Raw genomic sequence first — 21672 nt, forward strand, 5'->3', positions numbered from 1 at the left:
CACTTTCTGGAGTAATACTCCTCATTACAAATCAATAAATCCACATTTGATGCACATCAGTGTCGTGCGGGTTGAAAGAAGACAGCATCACCAGCCCAATAGCTCCTAGATCTGATGACTCTCATTGGACTGAACTGTGCAACACCAGACTCTCCAGTCAAAGCAAAGCTTCCTGTTCTGGAATATTTGTATCTGTTGCGTTATGGTGACACAAGACAGCAATTTGCAATACTCAGCCAAACACGATGACTCAGCAGGGAGGTGTAGTTCAATCGGATTTTATTTAAAAATCTGCAAAGCTGAAGGAGGAACCTGATATTTTTTGTAAAAGGAAGCATTTTTCACAGTATAGATTTAGCCATTTTTCCATTTTAGCTTTTGTTGAATAATAACAGAAACTGAAGTTTCCATTCAGTCCTTACTCCAGCACACTCAGCCAGGTGCTTGGGATCTTGTAGCAAGACAACATGCTCCCTGGTCTGAACTCACAGGAAATCCTTTCACCCAGGTGGAACACCAGTTCACCCCAGGCAAAAACACGAGGTCTTATTTTCACTGCTCTACACAGGACTCTGAAAATCCTCAATTTTAAAGTTGAGAAAAATGGGAAAGGATTCTCTAACTCACTGCTTGCAATAAACCCAGCTACTTAATTCTTGACAGTTACAAGTATAAAATACTTGCAATTTATAAGATGTTCCATATTTAATGGAACTCAAATGTTAAAAAATTGGGTCAAGTAACATGCTTTCAGGTTTTAGAACGTTACTTAATAAAACTTACTAAGACAAGATATGCAGCATTTTCTTGTACTTGGTGTTATAAACTCCTACTGACGATGGCTACTTGATGGTCAAAAAATAAATAAAAAAGAGAAGAAACCATATATACTGATATGTAACAATGCCTGCAGGGAATGTCATGTATTAAATTTTGTTACTGAAATTAAGCTTGGAAGAAGAAGAAAAAGATCTACAAAAAGGAACACCCATGTTATTTTAAATGATGAGGTAGATTTTTTTCCTATGCAGTAAAGTGAACAAAAAATGCATACAACTTTCAAATCTTTTTTTTTTTTTTTAAAGTTCAGGTTATAGTCACTTTCATAAACAAGACATTTATAAACTATGAGATGGAGAGGTCATCCTCAAGCAGGCTCTGTACTTGGTATGGTACTCGGAGGTTCAACAATCAATCTTGGATCAATCAATTCTCTCCAAAAAACAGTGATCTGAGGAAAAATACAAAATATTTGGCTTAGAGGCTTCATTTTGAGATCATACAGGTTTCACTTGGTTAAAAACTTCAGTCATGTAAATTTCCACTTGTGCAGAATGGTTGAAGACCTGCAATGACCTGAGTCCCAGTAAGATGAGTCCAATTAGCTAGAAGAACTGTTTACCTAGAATGCAACTACACTTTATATTAAACACATTGCACCTTTCCTTCATTTCGAGCAGGGGTAGGGGGGATGGGATGGGCCGGGGTGTGGGGCAGCTGGTTACCCAGGGTCAAGGGTATTTGCCCAGCAGGACTCTGTGGCTTGGCGGCCCATGGACTCTTCACAGGCAGATGTGGCCCTTAAGGGTTATCAGTGGATTCCTAATGCTCCATTGCACAGCTCTACTCTGCGCTGCCTAAACCTAGGAGGCATCTCGTGTTTTACAGAGAGCAAACAAATGCCATCACTCGGGCCATGTGGATGAATCATGAGCACCATCTAGTGTCGGAGAATGGTAATGACAGACCCCGCTTCTAGCCCCTGTATAATAAGGAATAGAGAGGAAAGCTTCCAAGGTTAATTTTCCAGTGTAGTTTCCAATACTTTTCAACAAAAAAGTGAAGAGGCACACATTGCAAATAAAGAAATACAGGAGACTTGGCCAAATCTGCTGATCCTACCACAGACCCTAAAAATGTGTTTTTGGAATAAATCCTTAAGAGTGTCATCTATTCTAAAGACAAAGCAAATCATAGTCTGGTTAGGGTTTCCACAAGTGTACATTTCTGAAATGTGAGTTTGCAATACTGAAAGTTACAGAATAATATCCATAAAATTTCAAATATAAACATCTTAAGAGGAAACACTTTCTTAAATATAAATTCTATTTAGTTTAATGCTAGCACAGCCTAATGAGCCAGGCGTTGCCAGCAACTCTAGAAGCCTGACTGCCTAAAACCTCTAAACAAGCTATTTCCTAAAATGGCAATTTAAGAATTTAAACAGAAGTCAAAAGACAGAATCATCCTTTTATGTCATTCTTTAAAACTATGTATGCTGTTGTAAGTCAGAATCACGGTAACATTTGGGAGATGGTAGTGACTGCAAAGACACATGATGGGGATTTCCAGGGAGGCTGTTAATGTTCTGCTTCTTGACCCAGGTGCTGGTGACATGGGTATGTTCAATTATGACAATCCTTCAAGCTATATACTATATACATTTTACTCAAAGTATGTATCGATGAAGTTTTAAAAATATGCTACTCTTCCCTAATGAAACCCTTACATAACTATGTTTTTATGTAACTCTATAATCTTCAGTAAGATTCTGTTATTTGTGCACCTTGTCCTGTTGGCTCTTTTGAGATCCAAGATGGCACCCTAACTTGGCACTGGGCATGGACACTGCCACCATGTAGGCAGACCAGGGATCCCAGAGCCTAGAGCTTTTATGACTTTAATATAGGCAGTTCAGGAAGCTGCAATGTCACCTTCCAGACTGCCAGTAGCCAGTTGAAAGAACGGACGAGCAAGCAATCCCAAGAAGCGAAGCACGCCTACCCTCTTCTCTTGCGTCACAGCGTACTCCACTACCTCAGTTCCATTTTCGTTGTGATAAACCAAATCAAATTTCCCAGGTTCCTTCATGGCTGAAACCAGACGGTGGGAAGAAGAGACAATAAGTCATTTCCCAGTAGTGAAAACATTCCTCTACAGGGAATTTACATCATTAGAAAAACAACCACAAACAAATTGTCCACTGATATGGAGGCTGGGGACACACATGAAAGTATGGAGTGCTCGGTGACAGGAGACCCTGAGAAAGCCCTGTAACAGCAGATGGGAGCTTCCTGGCCATTTATCAGAGAGACTCTTTCCTTCATCGAAAGAGAAATGAGCTTGATACACTGTTATTAGTACTCTCAGAAAAGAATAGGTGTAACCATTAGATAACCCAAAAGACTACTGATATATTCCAGCTGGGAAAGGTAATCTGAATTTGGCAAAATTTGTCTATCTTGCTCTGTCCTCAAAATTAAACATACTTATTACTCGGTAATATAGCAGTCCTCGCTTTGTACGGTAGTGCGGGGTCATAAAAATGACCATGGCAGGCTGAACAATCTGAGTAATCAATGGGGAAAAATCATGATGGTCTCAAGACATTTTTAAAAATTGTCAAAACATTAAAATCTCTATTGGGAGATGAAAAACAGCAAAAATATTCTGCATGTAGTACACTGTAATCTCAACTGCCAGAAAGAATTAGTGCTCTATCTCTTTGTAAAGAAACTTATCCAGGGGGCACCTGGGTGGCTCAGTTGGTTGGGCCTCTGCCTTCAGCTCAAGTCATGATCTCAGGGTCCTGGGATTGAGCCCCACATCAGGCTCTTTGCTCAGCAGGGAACCTGCTTCTCCCTCTCTCTCTCTGCCTACATATGATTTCTCTCTCTGTCTAATAAATGAATAAAATCTTAAGGAAAAAAAAACAAACAAACTTATCCTGGCACCTGGTTGGCTCAGTCAGTAGAACATGTGACTCTAGATCTTGGGGTCATGAGTTCAAGCCCCACTTTGGGTGTAGAGATGACTTAAAAATAAAAATCTTAAAAAAAAAAAATAAAAAAGAAAGAAAGAAAAGAACAAGCTATTAGCAAGAGTGGTTTAAACAGTGCTTGCCTTCCTGCCATGTAATGACAACATAGAGGGAGAGTCTTTTCTACACTTGCAAAAGCAGCAGACTCCTTCCTAAGTGTGCATCAGCTTTCAGGATTTTATCCTTTGAGCTCCTACCATCATCATGAAATAGCTCTTTCGTCACCACCAGCACTCCTCATTTATGTCAAGAAGTTCACATGAACTGCAGGGCCAACATCCACACGGTCAGCTGTTCCCTCTGACCCTACTCCACTTGAACCCATTTGCATGTCACCTCCAGAATCATCACTTCTTGTTTCTTTGTTGTACTTTCAGGTTTGTTGACCAAGTTCCTACCTCAACATACATTTTTGTAAAATGCCATGTGGGCGTATCCTGAGAGACAAGGAGGCAGCAAACCACACGCGTAGCAGTATGTCTGGGGATGGAGTAACAGACGCACAGTGACCAATCACCGGGAGACCTGGAAGTGACGTCACTGGTCACTGATCATGATGGGCATCTGTTACTGACATAGTAATCTGCAGACCAGAAAGCTGGCAGTACTTTATGTGGTTATTCACAGCTAACAGCATACCTGATGTCACTGGGAACTGGTGTTATGTAACCAAACCATGGGACCAAAGTTCCTATATATATATATGTATGATCAGAACCATGCAAAGCGAGGACTACCTGTATTTCTATTACTGAACAGATAAAGCCACTTCTAGATGCTCCAAAGAAGAAAAGTTCTAACTGGATGTTCTCACTGCCAATCACCTGACAGACAGTGATCAGGCTGTATCCATGAATCTGACCATTGACAAACCTCTCTGTCCACCATTCCTAGGAAAGGAGATTTCTTCAAATAAAACCTAATTAGAAGAAAGCTGGAAAACCAATTTAAGTTATTTCTAGTCATTTAACATTTTAATTGCCTTAGGGGTGCTAAAGAAAAAGGGATCTCCCCTGCTCTTTGGCCAATACGACCCAAGTGAAGCCATATTCAGTGAAAGCTCTCTTATTCCCAGATTTTAGAACCAATAATGGGTGAGGTGAATCAGGGATAAAGCAGGGAAGCATTTGAAATAATGTGTGAGAGTGTGGATGGCACATGTACTTTAGACATTTTGTTTTGACTTAACACACAAAAGTATACTCATTTAGCAATTCTTTTGAAATAGAACTAAGTAGTTCTTAGGAGCCTACTGACTATAGTTATCTTTCTTCTATAAACCATATACTTAATATATGTCTGCTATTTCTACAATTTCCAGTTCTGAGTTGTTGTTTTTTTTTAAGGGATACAAGAATGCGAACACTAGCAAGGCAGCCTAAGTTAGAAATCTTCCTAGATTTCTTACCAGATTCCTCCCAATCTCTTTTGGCAGATCCATAATCCAACAAATTTTTTATTTACACTCTTGGGTCGCATTCAATTTGGGTTACATAGAAATAATTCCTTTTGCAACCAGTGCTCATCAGTTTATGTAATTTTTATGAAATTACATAATTATAGGACTAAGAAAACTTGTCTAATGGCTTTGGAAACAAATTCAACAACCCTTAGTGGATACACACTTCCACTAAGGGGGAGCACAGGTCCCCAGGGCTGCACTGTGCCCACGGGAGAAGTGGAAAGTTCGTCACAGAGGCCAAGGCAGAGAGTAGCTCCTGGGTATAAAAGCTATTTAGAAACCAATGTAGATGTGAAGAGCCTAAATTTCCAAAATTTTTTCTAGAAGACTCACCAGGTAAGGATGAAAGAATTTCTATATCTACTTGCTGGGTCTCTGGATTGTGGCTTAGTATTTTTCCTTCCTTTCAAAAATAAAAGTCCAAGTCAAAAACCAACACGTGAAACATTGAGAATATATTAAAACCACCTAATTATTATATATTTTAAAATGGTTAAAATGCTGAATTTTACATCACACAAATTTTATCTCAATATTAAAACTTCTTTTAGGGGTGCCTGGGTGGCTCAGTCGGTTAAATCTGCTTTCGGCGCAGGTCATGATCCCAGGGTCCTGGGATCAAGTCCTGCGTTGGGCTCCCTGCTCAGCAGGAAGTCTGCTTCTCCTTTTCTCTCTGCTCCTCCTCACCCCCTACTTATGCTCTCTCTCTCTCTCAAATATATAAATAAAATCTTTAAAAAAATTTTTTTAAATAAATCCACCTATAGGAGAAAAAGAACTCCCATACCTCAAGTCACTATTTTCCCTGGTCGAATCATCCCAGAGGCAAGTACCACACAACTAGGGACAGCCCCTACCGCCCAAAGCCTGCTAATTATTCAAAGTAGCCAATCTTAAACTGTTTCCCCCATCCTGCCTTGCCTACCCCAAGGAAACCCCAGTAAAGGCCCTGGCACACGGTTTCTCCTCACTCCTGCTTCTGCCTCTGAATGAGATCCAGGTGAGGTCCAGGTACTCTCCCCCAAGGGCCTGAACGACAAGGCATTCCCTGCTCCTGCGGGAAATTTAGGTAATAAAGTCTTCTTTCATTGCACTGACTTCTGCGGCGTCACTCAGTCACTTCCATCGGTTAAAATCCCGCAGGTAGGTGCATACACATGAGACAGGGTCAGGGATGGAGGAGACTACATTCTTTGAAGACAGATTTGACTTCTGAAGACCAGCTTCAGGAATAAAGCCAGTGATCAGCTAGATAACAGCACTTGAGGTCAAAGCAAAAACTGGGACTGATTTTCACTCTGCAAATGGTTTTGAAAATAATTTCCAGAAAGTCCTAAAAATACCAGGAAAAGTAAGCAAATAGCTTTCCAGGGTAATAACTATGACCAACATCAATTTAATATGCATTTTTAAAAAAATCAGTATCTAGACTCACAATTCGTGCTGTAGGACATATATTAATTCTGTATTTATCCATCTCCCCACATATCACAGAATTAAACTCTTTATCTACCATAAAGTGACAAAACATCTAGTTTGGAATGCACAGGTGGCTCACTGAGTTAAAGCCTCTGCCTGCCGCTTAGGTGATCCTAGGGTCCTGGGATCAAGCCCCACATCGGGCTCTCTGCTCAGTGGGGAGCCTCCTCTTCTCCGCCTGCCTTTGTACCTACTTGTGATCTCTCTCTGTCTGTTAAATAAATAAATTAAATCTTAACAAAAAACAACAACAAAAAAAGGGGGGCGCCTGGGTGGCTCAGTGGGTTAAGCCACTGCCTTCGGCTCAGGTCATGATCCCAGGGTCCTGGGATCGAGTCCCGCATCGGGCTCTCTGCTCAGCAGGGAGCCTGCTTCCTTCTCTCTCTCTCTGCCTGGCTCTCAGTGTACTTGTAATTTCTCTCTGTCAAATAAATAAATAAAATCTTTAAAAAAAAAAAAAAAAAAAAATCCTGGTTTGCCCAAGACAGGCCCATTTACATTTCCTTCCAGGATAGTTATTAATATTAATCTTTTTCACTCACAAGTATCCTGCTTTAGATGATAACTTATATGTTACTTATAATAAGAGGCTAAGATAAAAAATATGATGAAATACTAATTATCTAGAACTGACCTACCGAACCCCTTCATGAACTGATTCTTCTTCTAGTCTGCTTTTGAGGAAAGGTTCTTAACAGGATTTTAAAAGTCTTCCAAAGTTTAAAAAAAAAGTCTTCCAAGGTATCAAGTCAGATTAAATCAAATCTCCTTGTACTTTCTCTGTATTACTATGTTAACATTACCAATTATTATTTTTTAAATGCACTTATATTACATATATTACATCAAAATAAAAAATTATGCATTTAAAACAATTTTTGAATGGGTAAAAAAGGAAACATGCAATTCTGTAATCCCACTGGAGTTAAGCTTTTACTGAACTATGATAAAGCTCATGCTAATGTAAACTCCCACACAGACGTTTAGTGAATAAATTTCAAGGATAATATTGTGAGTTACCTGTGGTTAACAGATAATGCAAAAGGGGGTGGGTTAGACCATAAGAATCTACAGTAATTCACAATTATATAAAATAGATTCCTATGATGAAAATAATCAAATTTTCTGGCTAACAGCTATTCATTATTTCCTTTCAAAGTTTAGGATCCTGGGGGAGTGGCTTCAAATAAGCGTGCAAATGTCTAAGCCGCTTAGAAAAAAATGACTTAAAAAAAATTAAAACTCATCATCGTCCTGCATTCACCCTCAAGTGCAAGGAAAATGACGCTGAAGGCTCCAGTGATACTATTAAAAAGTTTACACTTTGATAATGTTCCCATTTTCTATTTTACAACATTATTTACTCCAAAAAAACAAATTATCCATAATAGCAGCACTAAATACGACTTTAGCTTCTTTAATATACTAAGTTATTTTGAAATCAAAAGCCTTACCTTGTAATCAGAGACATCAGGAGAATAATCAGATGTTAGTTCCAAAAGCTACAAAAGAAGAGCCCACAAATACACAAATTTTGCAGCTCCTCTCCTCTGCCCCTGGGAGAATATGCCAGGTTAGGGTGCCCACCCCACCACCCTGGGGGTCCTACCATGAACAAAACAGGGGCAAAACAGGGGTTCCAGTGGGAAAGGTTTCTTTGATTTGGGGGAGGATGCTGTGGTGGAGTGTGCATGAATTAGAGCCCTTTTCTTATTGAGCACTTGCTATGTTCCAGACACTGGGCTAAGCCATTTTTCGTTCCCAAAACAGTAAGTAGGCACCTCCTCCATGCCAGGTACAAAAACAGGACAGATATGATCTGGAAAAGGGTCTATATGCATATATAATCCTGAGCTGCTAATGATTAAGTTATTTGGAGGGAGGATAATCTTTTTGTTTTAATTGTTGTGGTTTTAAAATATACCTTAAATGCAATCTTTTCTCCAACTTGAGGAGCAGCTGCTAACAGTGGTAACAGACTGTAGTCCTTCTTGTGTGTCTCTACTGGATTCTGAAAAACAGCATGAGTCATGGGAGTCTGTTACTGGTGAAAAAAAGTGAACCTGAGACATGCGCTCCAGACACACCCCGTGGGAGAAGGGGAAGAGGTACGCTCAGAAGAAATTGTACTTGCCTGGATAATAGTAGATGAGTTCGTGACCATTTCATTTAATTGCTGGTGCTTCTGATAGTCCGCGTTTCTATTTAACACAAAGGAAATGGCCTGCCCTCGGCCTCGGCCTCTCCCCCGCAGCCCCCGGCCCCTAGCCCCCTTCCAAGAAAGAAGGTCCTCTCCTCTCCCCCAGCCTCTTCCCAAACTGGCAGAAAGAGTCACGTTGGGAGGGGGAGCAGGAGGAGCCGGTCTGGTGCTGTTGGTGTCAGAAAGCTTCCAGGCGGCAGCAGTGGGAGGCTGTGAACAGGGCCCTGGGCCTGGACAGCCTCGTCCCGCAAAGAGGCCTACTGGCTTTAAGAAGCTGGCAGTGCACTCCGGGGTGCTCTTAGACACCGTGCTCTGGTCATCTGACTCTGAGCTAGAGTCTGAACTAGAAGATGATGTTCTAGTTGTCTTGCCCTTGACGGTGGTAGAATTGAAGCCAGTTTTGGCGGTCACTTTGTTTGCAGCTGTGTTTTTGGTAGCGGGTCCTTCCTTTGATGACTCAGGTGGTATTTTCTCTGAAGAATTTCTGACCTCCAAGATGACATGGCTGAGACCATCACTGGTTGATTCATGGTAAGACTCAGACTCTGAGGAGGAAATGGGACTATCTTTTGTACTAATGCTCGTGCCACCTTTCCTTTTGGCTTTGACAAGGCTATTTCTAGCGGGCGAGCCTTTCAGAGGACCACAGTTCGGGGCAGCCCAGTCCTTCACCGTCTGTGCTTTGGAAGACCTGGAGTTTTTCGTCTGTTTTTTATATTCACATTTCTCCTTTCTCTTTGGTGATTTTCTTTTGGTTCCTTCATCATCACCATCCACGACACTACACATGGCTTTGCTCTTCCTCTTGCTTTTTTTCCTCACACTCAGATCTGTGACGACTTTTGGTTCCAGATCCAAGGTCTTCTCATCAGTATTGTTCTCTTGCCTCTTCCACTGTTTCTTTAAATTTTTGTAATCTAGTTCAGTTTCTTCACCGTCCTCCAACTTAAATGCCCTCTTCTTTGCTTTTCTAGGTAATAAATGACTATCATCACCATTCTTGACTGTCACGGTATCCTCAGCAGCTGCTCTTTCTTCTAATTTAACTCTATCAAAACAAGAGAGAAAGTCACAGTGAGTACGTCTCCTGGACAAGCACGTCTCCAGGACACAGTTATATAAGGAGATGACTGCAAGCTACCCCTGCCACCAGGCAATGAAAAAAATGTCAAATCACGTAAGGACAAAAGACTCATTTTGACAAAATAGCCTACGTGGTCACTTACGGTCAACTTTCTAATGACTAGTTCTATTTCTTGAATATCTTCTGCATCCCAAATATTTTCTAGACCTTTTCTCTAATCTAAATGCCACCATGAAGCAGTTATCCTTCATTCTAAAACAGATCACAAAATTACAGTTCAGACACGTAACCTGCCCAAGATCCACAGCTAATAAGCAGCAGAAACGGGATTCAAACCAGTTTGTCTAACCTCAAAGTTCACAATCTTTCCACTCTATTATGTTGCCTATCCCAAATGGTGATAATGCAGAGTATCTATTTTTTGTTTTTTGTTTGTTTGCTTTTTAAAGATTTTATTTATTTATTTGACAGAGAGATCACAGGTAGGCAGAGAGGCAGGCAGAAAGAGAGAGAGGAGGAAGCAGGCTCCCCATTGAGCAGAGAGCCCGATGCAGGGCTCAACACCAGGACCCTGGGATCACGAAGGCGCCCCTCTGAGCCACGCAGGCGCCCCTCTATTTTTGTTTTTAAATGCAAGTTGCTGGGACCTGGGTGGCTCAATCATTAAGCATCTGCCTTAGGTTCAGGTCATGATCCCAGGATCCTGGGATGAGTCCCATATAGGGCTTCATGCTCAGCAGGAAGCCTGCTTCTCCCTCTCCCACTCTCCCTGCTTGTGTTCCCTCTCTTAGCTGTCTCTCTCTCTCTCTCTGTCAAATAAATAAATAAAATCTTTTAAAAAAATTAAAAAATTTTAAAAATAAATGTGAGCTTGTTCTTAAATTCAGATTTTACTTTTATTCTGTTGAAATTTGGGGAACATTTTTCTAACAATTTATGTTCTCTGGGATAGTGACAAGCCATCATAAAGTTCAATTCTGTGATTATTAATTTTATATGTCAACTTGACTGGGCCATGGGTGCCCAGACACTTGGTTAGACACTGTTATGGGCTTGTCTGTGAGGGTGTTTCTGGATGAGATTAACATCTGAATTGGTAGACTAAGTCACACAGATTGCCCACCCTAGTGGGTGAGTGCGCTTCATTCAATCCACTGAAGGCCTGAAAGGAACTCCCTCTCTTAGCCCACGTGTCTGAGCTGGGACCTCAGCCTTCAGACTCAGACTAGGGCTGGAACTTACACCATCAACTCCCCGGATCTGAAGTCTTTGGACCTGGACCACAACCTTATCATTGGTTCTTCTAGATTTCTGGCTTGCCAACTGTGGATCTTAGGCCCTCTCAACCTCCATTATCTCATGAGCCCGATTCCTTAAACAAGTTCCTATCTATATATAATCTATTATCTTTCACTCTAGGTTTTTCTGGAGAGCCCTAACACACTTCATCTAAAATTATTATCACAGTAAAAAAAACTCTGTTGTTCCCTGAACTGGCAACAGCTAATTCTAACACGTGCAATCCAATGATGGAAAGATGAGAGTGTCCCGAAAGTCAAGTGCATGGTGGGTGCTTAAAGTTGCCTGCTAAAAACAGACATTATATTTTTAATACATTTTTATCCAGCTATATATTTCATCAAGTTTTTTTAGTGACCACAGGAAGATTAAATAATCGTATTTGGGGGGGGGGGAGTGTAATTGGGGAATAAGATGTAGGCATTTAAAAAAAATTTTTATGGGATAGTAATCCTGTGATTTATCATGTGGTAGCTGAAAAAAACATACCAGATTATTCTGCAGAATACACAAATACACAGACACATACAAAGCAAAGTAAAATCAAAGCTGCTGTCGACCAGGATAGACAGAAATAAAAGTCTGAAGGATCAGGGATTTAATTTATAAAAACACATTACCCTCTATGCCCGGGATGGACTTTAGCATGTAGCAGCAAGGGAGTAATTCTCAAATGGGCAAAAAGTGGGCGGCATCCTGTGAATCTAAGAACTACTAATGAACCTGCAGTATATTGGATTGTCCCTTGACATTCTTCATCAATTTGTTTTACTTGTAGCAATGTTATGATTGAAGCTTCAATCCTGAGGCAACCAGTTCGGACCATATTTCCCAGCAAACTGTGAAGATGGTTGCGAGGCTCTCAGTTCAGTCACTGGTTTGCTAGATCCCTGGAACACATAGTACCTGCTGCCACACCATCACGCTTTCAACAAGCAGCCCTTGGCATCACCTCTCCTACACTGAAGACATCGAATCTGGGGCTACCGGCATAAAGGTATGACCTGTGATTGCTGCAGCCTCACTCACTACCTGCTGTTCCTGAGGAGAATTACTTCCGTTTGGAACACAGGAAGACTGAGAAACAAACTGCCATCCAGAGGATAAGGAATGGTTCATTAGGGTCTGCTGAGCTATCACCCCTTCCTGGGTGTACACTTTTCCTAGGAATATCCTTCATTTCTCTTCTTGGATCACAAACAATAAATGTAGCTGTCCTTGTACGAAGAGAAGTGAATTACCTACGTAATTAGCAATAAAAGAGATTTAATTCCAAGAAATTTTTAAAACAGACTCTTCGATGTTCATGCAAACTCTTTCAGGGCAAGCTGGGTGGTATTATCAAAATGCAAGGCACTCCCTTTATTTATTTTTTTAAGATTTATTTATTTATTTGAGAGACAGAGCCTGTGCCCAAGCAAGTGGGCAGTGGGGCAGAGGAGGAGAATCTTTAAGCAGACTCTCCACTGAGCATGGAGCCCAACTGCAGGGCTCAATCTCACAGCCCATAAAATCATAACTGAAGCAAAAATCGAGTCTAACACTCAACCGACTGGGCTGCCCAGGCACCCCAAAATGCAAGGCACTCCCTTTAAATGTGCAATTTCTCTTCTAGGATTCTATCATACAGAAATACAGTCACACCCAGCTGCACAGCCTAATACCCCAAACCCACAGCCTGCCAAGGTCAAAGTGACTGGATTCAAATTCTTCTGCCACTTAAAGTAAAATTTTTAAATATTACCTCAATCCTTCTCATTTGTAAAAATGGGGACAGTGATAATAATAATTATAATATTCAGATGAGCTATCATCTATGTTTAGAGCAGTGCCAGACTCAGACCAAGAACTATCCAAATGATAACTCTAATTTTTATTAATACAATAATTGTTAGTCCTCTGAGGCCAGGAGTTGGGGGGTTTTTAATGAATTTGTCCCCCCAAATGGAGGTGAAGAGCAACAAGGAGTGTAAAAAGGTAGCACTGCACCCTGTTTGGGTCCCCTCAGTTCCCTGCAGCCTCCCTCCTGCCTGGCTGCTACATTATCACCTTCAAAGAGGTAAAAGTACTTGACCAAGGCAACACAGCTAATGAGCCATGATTCAAACTTAGGGGTCTGACTCCAGAGCCTGAACTCTTAATCACTCTGCCCTCTTACCTTTCACATAATACTGAACAGAAGTAACTCAACATATTATTGGCATAAATACAGATCGGTACAACTTTTCTGGAGGCCAGTTTGACAATACTCACCAATTTTTTAAATCTGACCAAAAAGTACCTCTTCTAGGAATGTATCCTGCTGAACTACTGTCCAAGTACCCAAGAATGTACAAGAATGTTTACTACATCACTATGTACCAGTGAAAAACAGAAAACAACCATCATGAGGGGGTCACCTAGCTGGCTCAGTCAATGGAGCATGTAAATCTTGATCTTGGGGTTGTAAGTCTGGGCCCCATACTGGATGTAGAGATTACTTAAAAATAAAATCTTTAAAAAAAAAAAAACCCTGCCATGTTCTAAATGTTTGCGTCGCTGAAAAATTCATACGTTGAAACCCTAACCGCCAAGGTGATATAATTAGGAGATGGGGACTCTGGAAGGTGCTCAGGTCATTGGGGCAGAACCCTCACAAACCAGATTAGTGCTCCACAGCCCTCCCTTGTCCCTTCCACAGTGAAGGCACAATGAGAAGGTGCCATCTATGAATCAGAAAGCAAACCTCACCAGACACTGAATCTGCTGGCTCCCCAGCCTCTAGACCTGTGAGAAATAAATTCTTGTTGTTTATAAGCTACCCAGTTTATGGTATTTTTATCATAGCAGCCCAAATGAGCTCAGATAACAACCTAAAAGGTCCATTAGTAAGAGGTTGGTTAAAGAAATTGACATATCATGTAAAAGGATATTACATGGCATTTAGAAAGAATGATGTAGGGCACCTGGGTGGCTCAGTCAGTTAAAAGTCTGCCTTTGGCTCAGGTCATGATCCCAGGGTCCTGCTTCAGGCTCCCTGCTCAGTGGGGAGCCTGCTTCTCCCTCGCCCTCTGCCCCTCCCCCTGCTCGTTCCCTCCCTCCCTCCATCTCTCTCTCTCTCCCAAAAATAGAAAATAAAAAATTTAAAAAAGAATAATGTACACTCAAATGAAAGATACCCATGATATGTCAGGTTAAAAAAAAAGTGAGGTGCAGGACACTATGTTTATTACGATAACATGTATATTTTAAAAGGGTAAGTATACATGTTTGCATGTGTATGGAAAAATTTGAAGATAGACCCCAAACTTAACTGAGGATACTTCTAGAAAGTAGGGTGTGGGAAGAGAATGTGAGAAGAGACATAAGGGACTTCTTCCCTTGAACTATTCTGAAGTACAACCTCTCAAGCCTCCCACCAGCTGGCTCCATCTTTCCTCATGAGACTTTCCTCAATACTCCCAGCAGTCCCGACAGACTCCTTCTGCAGTCAGACTTATCTCTTCACCAAGTCAGGCTAGCGTTTGCCTCTACAACTCTCCTGGGCCATCCAGCATTTCCATTTCTTTTTTTTTTTTTTTTTTTTAAAGATTTTATTTATTTATTTGACAGAGAGAAATCACAAGTAGGCAGAGAGGCAGGCAGAGAGAGAGAGAGAGAGTGAAGCAGGCTCCCTGCGGAGCAGAGAGCCCGATGCGGGACTCGATCCCAGGACCCTGAGATCATGACCTGAGCCGAAGGCAGCGGCTCAACCACTGAGCCACCCAGGCGCCCCAAGCAGCATTTCCATTTCTAACATGTCCGTCAAGGAACTGCGAGAGTCCCAGACCGTGTGTTCCATGATGATCTCTCCCTTCTCCATCATCTTCCACACTTAGCAGCACAACCTAATATAATTATCCAGGCTGACTGCTGACATCACACAAGAAGATAATATACTGAACCATGAAACTAGTTATTTTGCAATACTAGAAACCTTTAAGAAAAGAGACTATGCTTTCTTCTGTAGCTCTGGAGAAAGGTGAATCTGCTGGAACACAGAATGATTGAAAATAGGCAACCACAAAAATATACAAAATTTTCCCAAACTCAGTTTTTTTCTAAGGTCTGCCCCATTTACCACTGAAGCCAGCTGCCATTTTACCTCACACAATCACACATTTGAAGTGTTTAGGAGAAATTGTTCCTACCATTGTGCTGTATTTATTTCCTCTAACAGCTGTCATGGCTTGCTTTTGACATTAACTTCATTATAAAGAGTGTAATTCCCAGATGATTCATTAATTGAGGTATAACTGCAGTTAGTGAGCAGCAAGTTATTAATTCATTAGGCGGGAATAGTCCAGAAAGGAGAGTTAATAGGAGGAGAGGCAGTCCTTGCAACTGAGTTGTAATATTTAAGTAGTCCCTGAATTGCAGAAATAATAGAGAGCCGTTAACAGTGAAAGAAAAAGGAAAAAGAACTTTTTTTTTTTGAAATTTGGACTATTTCAAATTGTCTTTAGAAACAGCTAAATATTCTCAATAAATCACAGCATTCCTGATTTTAAGACACACACACACACACACACGCACACAAAGATGTGGTTATTGTTCTGAACTGAATTCCCTGAAGAAATCTTATGAAGAAATCTTGTGAATCTGACATGTTCTAAGGAACAGACTATTCAACAAAGAGCAAGCAGAGGAAGTAGGCTGGTTCATAACTTTAGAAATTTTTCATTGGAGCTGAGCTTTAAAAAGAAGACCTGAATGAATTGGTCAAAAAAGTTCCAACTGATATGATAATGTCTTACCATTTTATTGAAAGAAATGAACCACACCTGGGCAATCCATACCACAATGGCTCCTTGATACTCCTCTTAGTATCATCATTCTTAACTTCCAAAATATTTAGAACTATTTTATTTCCCAATTCACAACCCAAAAAGGTCCCAAATACCTATTTAAAAGAACCACAAAACACCCACGTATGACAAGAATGACACCGTAAGACTCGGAAGACCTAGCAGGAGCACGTAGGTAGGGCGAACAGCACACTTTGAAGAAATAACGACTGTTCCCCGTTTGCCTGGGTCCCCTGCACCTGACCCTGAGAGCCTCCAGGGGAAGGCCGGGTCTCAGGCACATGGGTGCCATGAGCACGTCACACAGTGCCTCGTTAAGTCAGTGCCCGCTGAACCAGGGCTGAAAGAAAGACCGGCCGGGCCCACGCGCAAAACCAGGGTCTTTCCAAGTTTGGTCACCCATCACCTGGCTCAAGAGGCACTCGGGGGAAGGATGCTCCTTACCCGGCGGATTCCTGAGCCCCAAACCTGCCTAGCCTAATCAGCACCTCCTGCATTCACTAACGTGCAGCTTGACAGCCCCACCCCACGCCCACCCCCAACCCCACTTCCCACTCCCCACCGCCCCCACTGACCACCCACGCGCGGCCTCCAGGTGCCTGAGGCGCCCCCGGGCGTGCGCAGGCGCGTCCCCGGCCCGCCGCCCACCCCGACACCCCGACACCCCGACACCGCGCACCTGAGGCAGTCGTTGTCTCGTACCAGGCGCGCGCTCTCGGCGGGGGGCAAGAGCCCCCCCTCCAAGTAGAGGCCCAGGAGGGCCCCAGAACTGAAGCCGAAGCGTTGACGGATGAGACTAATGAGATCCGTGACCACTCGGCATCTGTTCAAGTCGACAAGAAGCCAGAAGGCCGTGCAGTGCGGGGTAGCTGGCGGCGGATAATCGAATTGAAGCCGTAGCCTAACCGTCTCGGAGGCCGCCATCTTGCCCGATGCTCAACGGAAGCCGAGAGACACCACAGGGCTACCGAGAGGCGTGCTCGGAGGCCCGCCCCCTTGGGCCTTTTAACGTATGCCCCCTATTGGCTCCAAGTGGCTACTACAGGCTCCGTGAGAACGCAGAGCCGGGTTGATTCAATTCTGTTCATCACTGGGCTAGGAAAGAGTCTACGTGAATTCCTTTTCCGCTGCACTCTGTGCAGCGTCTGAATTTAGGCAACTCTCTGGATAAACAAGCACTTCTCTGTAGCTGTCTTCGCAGATATTTACTTTTATACGGAAAAGAATGTCAAAAAACACAGTAACTCCCAATACATTTAATTGACAAAATTTTTCATTGTAAAGAGTTGGAAAAGATGCAATTCCTAATATATTGTAGATATCGACATTTTAAAATAAAATCATTAATTAGAGGCCTGAGCAGTATAATACCTACCACCATCCATACTTTAAAATATAAAAGTAGCCCTCTTATTAGCCAGTAGGTAAGTAAATCACAAACTGTACATCATTTGAATTTCCATTCTCTCACATGGTATATTAATTCCTTTAGTTTTCATGACAAAGATAAGCTATTACTATTCCCATGCTGAAAGTTTTTTAAAAAGTTTGGAGAGACTAAGCTACTAACCCAAGATCACTGGACTAGTAAGTGTTAATATTTGTAGTCAGTGGAAACATTGAAAAAAAAATTCTGTAAGTTTTATTTTCTCCTAACCTTATGCTGTAAGTCCTCTGATTGAATTATCATTACTATTATGAGTGGTACCTAGCTGACCAAAATAGCACAAAATATCACACATTTTGGTACATAATTATTAAACACGGGAAATAAAATGGACATGGAAACATATTTATTAACGAAATAGAGCTCTATGGTTTTTTTTTAATTAGTCCAAGTCTCTCTGGATGAATATTGTGTCTCATTTAGCAATAGAGACAGGGCTTTACATGGATTCTGGATCTATTTTTTGTTTTTGTAGATGTAAGGTCCTAAGAAAATGTGTTTGTTACGTAAGTAGACAAGACTAGAAGGAATTATGTCGTTGGCAATGTCAGCCAATTCCTTAAACTCCTGCCAAGTTAAATGCTAAAGTTACTTAGGGATCTTCCTTTAAAAATTATTTTCAGTACTCTATCAGTCAACAATTCAGTTATGTTCAATAATGTTAAAAACAAAGAATCGTTCAAATGTAACAAAGAAATGTTAAAAACAAACACCTGAGGGACACCTGGGTGGCTCAGTGCATTAAGCTTCTGCCTTCAGCTCAGGTCATGACCTCAGGGTCCTGGGATTGATCCCCCACATCGGGCTCTCTGCTCAGTGGGGTGTTCGGTAGGGAAACTGCTTCCCTCCCTCTCTCTGCCTGCCTCTCTGCCTACTTGTGATCTCTGTCTGTCAAATAAATAAATAAAATCTTTAAAAAGAAAAAAAAAGAAAGAAAGTGTTCGGGTACTCTTCAGGACTGATTTGCCCACAGTCCTCCAAAAGTGGAAAGTTACTTAAGTAGCAGGTGGTTTTTAAGTACTTGCCTGCCTATTCTTGTTTCCTTCCTGGAGCTAGGTGAAATGCCACCATTCTTTTTACTGTGGAAACCTAGAGTGATGACAAAGGATTGATTCCAAACTGTAAATCTAAGAGATCTAGTCCTAGATGTGAGCCAATTAAATCTGATAAGATCTAATCTAAGACTCAGAACCAAAGTATTAACATACTGGATGGTAGGTACCTAATTGTGTGTTTATCTGCATTTTACAATGTTCATGGCTTCAAAAATTTATAGAAAGTACTTATTATTCTTTTGTCGAATGATCCTTTAAAAACTTACAAAAGGTCATTTGACAATATTTGCCTAATCATAAATTCATGTACCTTTTTTTTTTATGTACTCTTTGACTTAGCAATTCCATATCTAGGCATTTATCCTAGAGATAGACTAATACAATGAGCAGAGACTCCTGTACAATGTTTCCCGAAACACTGTAAAAGCAAATAACAAGAAACAAAGTAAATACCCATCTATAGATTTAATTGAATAAAATTAGTGTACATCAAATGGTTGTATAGAATTCCACTGTATCAAAAGTTATGCAATTAAATCCCTATTTAGTTAGTTCCAAATATACCTCGATGGAAATGCCTAGGATATAATGAGAGAAAAGAGAAGGCGCAGAGCTGTATGTTTTATGCTTCTATGTGCTTTCCTTTTTAAAATTAAGCTTTTGGGGGGCGGCACCTGGATGGCTCAGTCAGGTAAATGTCTGACTCTTGATCTCAGCTCAGGTGTTAATCTCAGGGCCATGATTTTGAGCCCCACATTGAGGAGGAGCCTACTTAAGATAAATAAATAGGGTGGCTTGGTCTGTTAAGAGTCTGCCTTGGGCTCAGATCATGATCCCAGAGTTCTGGGATCAAGTCCTGTATCAGGCTCCTTGCTCAGTGGGGAGCCTGTTTCTCCCTCTGAGGGCTGCTCCCCCTGCTTGTGCATTCTGTCTCTTTCTTTCTATGACAAATAAGTAAATAAATAGTTAATAAATAAATAAAATTAAGTTTTTTAAAAGTATGAGATAGTTATAGATCACATGCAGTTGTGGAAAATAATGGAGAGATCTCGTGTACCAATTTCCCCCAGTGAAAACTAGAATGTTGATATGAATACAGCCAAGACACAGAACAGTTCCATTATCACAGTGATCTCCCCTGTTGCTGTTAGAGCCACCACTATGCTTTCCATTTCTGTGATTTTGTCATTTCAAGAATGTTATATGAGTGAAATCATGAAGTATGTAAACTTTTGGTATTGGCTTTTCTTCTCCCCAGCATAACTCTCTGGAGACTCATTCAGGTTGTTGTATATCCATAGTTTGCTCTTATTATTGCTAAACAGTATCCCGTGGCATGGGTGAGCCCCCGTTTGTTTAACCATTTGCATCGAAGACCTGTTGGCCATGTTCAAGGCCATTTGGGTTGTTTCCAGTTTGGGGTTATTACAAATAAAGCTGCTATAAACATTCATTGACAGGTTTTTATGTAAAAGTAAGACTTTATTTCCCTGGGATAAATGCCCAGGAGTGCAATTGCATGGGTCATATGATAGCTGTGTGTTTATTTTATTTTTTTAAGACCTTATTTATTTGAGAGAGAGCACAAGCGGGGGTGGGGGCAGAGGGAAAAGGAGAAGCAGACTCTCCACTGAGCAGGGGAGCCTGACGCAGGGCTTGATCCCAGGACCCTGAGGTCATGACCTGAGCTGAAGGCAGCCACTTAACCGACTGAGCCACCCAGTCACTCCTGTGTGTATATTTTTCAAATGTTCCTTTAGAAGAGGCTTATCTCCAGTACCCTCATTATAGCATTTAACACATTCCAGGACCAACCCAAGCTAAAGCTTGCGAAAACCTGGTTGCGTAATTCTTTTCTCTGGCCCAAATCTCAGTGCCCTTGCCCTTCACTGGCAGGACTCTTTTCACAAGGTTGCTGATAAAAACATCTGTCCATTTATGAGAGTCAGGAGGAGAGGGATACAGAGGGGACAGAAAAAGGAGTTGTCACATGGACTTTGTTTTTCAGTTTCGTTCTCTGTCATGAGCACTTTTTGAAATACAGTATTTAGCAATAACTTGTCCTTGTATTATCTTGTGTCCTAGTTCTATGAGGTGAGTTATTTAGTATATCCTAAGGGGGAAAAAAATCACCTTTAGACACATACACACACACACCCCTCTACCATTCATTTCCTCCCTTCCCCTACTCAAACTTAGAATTCCATCTAGGAATGATTGTTGTGAGGGCACCTGGTCTGTTAAGCCTCTGCCTTCAGCTCAGGGCATGATCCCGAGGTCCTGGGATAGAGCCCCACAGCAGGCTCTCTGCTCAGCAGGGAGACTGTTTCTCCCTCTCCCCACTGCTTGTGCTCACACACTCTCTCTCTCAAATAAAATATTAAAATGACTGTTCCGAAGACAATGTTAACACAGAATTATGTGAATGACAAATTACCAACCCAGAAAAAAACAATAAAACTATTTTTCATTGTACTTACAAAGATGAAGACTAGAGAAAAATATATAACGCCAACAATGGTTTTGCAGGAACTAAAAATTTTAGTAATTTCCAACATGATATATGTAATTTTATAGTTCAAATACGTTTAAAGCTAAATCTGTGAAAAATGGAATCGCAGTGTTCTACGACCAGGTGGTTCAGGCTTCATCTGCCTAGATGTCATGCAGTAGCTTCCGAAATGCCAGGCGTATTTTTGGGGAAGGAAGGGATGAGCCAGGCAGCAAAGACGGTTCTCGTGGTTATTTCTCCGCAGCGTTTCAGTCCCGTCGCACGACCCAAGTCAGACAAATGCATTAAACGCTGCAACTTCTCTGATCCGTCCCCAAAGCCGCAGAGGAGGACGTGGTGGGGCAGATACAACACCCCCCGCGCTACCACTCGGCTTCCGGGGAGCCAGACCAGCAAAACGTACCCGGGACACTAGCGGCAGCCCGGGCCCCGCCCTCGGTCCGCCGGCCCCGCCCCCGGCCCGGCCCGGCCCCACCCACCGCCGTCAC

The 21672-nt window shown here is 41.7% G+C and overlaps 1 protein-coding gene across 2 annotated transcripts; it reads right to left on the reverse strand.

The window, feature by feature from the left end:
- Window positions 1–262: 262 nt before the first annotated feature.
- COIL (coilin) lies at window positions 263–17120 on the reverse strand. Of its 2 annotated transcripts, none has more exons than XM_059379269.1 (7): window positions 16850–17120; window positions 8896–10009; window positions 8686–8772; window positions 8216–8263; window positions 5616–5685; window positions 2785–2873; window positions 263–1231 (listed from the first exon to the last, which is right to left on the reverse strand). In XM_059379269.1, exons 1-7 carry the CDS (start codon window positions 17092–17094, stop codon window positions 1148–1150), a joined length of 1737 nt encoding a protein of 578 aa, XP_059235252.1. In that variant the 5' UTR covers window positions 17095–17120; the 3' UTR covers window positions 263–1147. The 2 variants fall into 2 exon arrangements, with proteins under 2 accessions (XP_059235252.1, XP_059235250.1); XM_059379267.1 differs by having other exon boundaries at window positions 1146–1231; window positions 2715–2873.
- Between the last annotated feature and the right edge of the window lie 4552 nt (window positions 17121–21672).

Source organism: Mustela nigripes, chromosome 16 (genome assembly GCF_022355385.1).
Source record: "Mustela nigripes isolate SB6536 chromosome 16, MUSNIG.SB6536, whole genome shotgun sequence".
NCBI classification, from domain to species: Eukaryota; Metazoa; Chordata; class Mammalia; order Carnivora; family Mustelidae; genus Mustela; species Mustela nigripes.

What these genes read in the sequence shown, in the direction of transcription:
- COIL (XM_059379267.1), bottom strand. Translation starts at nt 17,094, where the DNA reads ATGGCGGCCTCCGAGACGGTTAGGCTACGGCTTCAATTCGATTATCCG. An exon ending in CGAGACAACGACTGCCTCAG is followed by an intron (nt 10,010 to 16,849) that starts GTGCGCGGTGTC and finishes TTGTTTTGATAG; the next exon opens with AGTTAAATTAGAAGAAAGAG. An exon ending in AATTCTTTCATCCTTACCTG is followed by an intron (nt 2,874 to 5,615) that starts GTGAGTCTTCTA and finishes GTCTGGTTTCAG; the next exon opens with CCATGAAGGAACCTGGGAAA.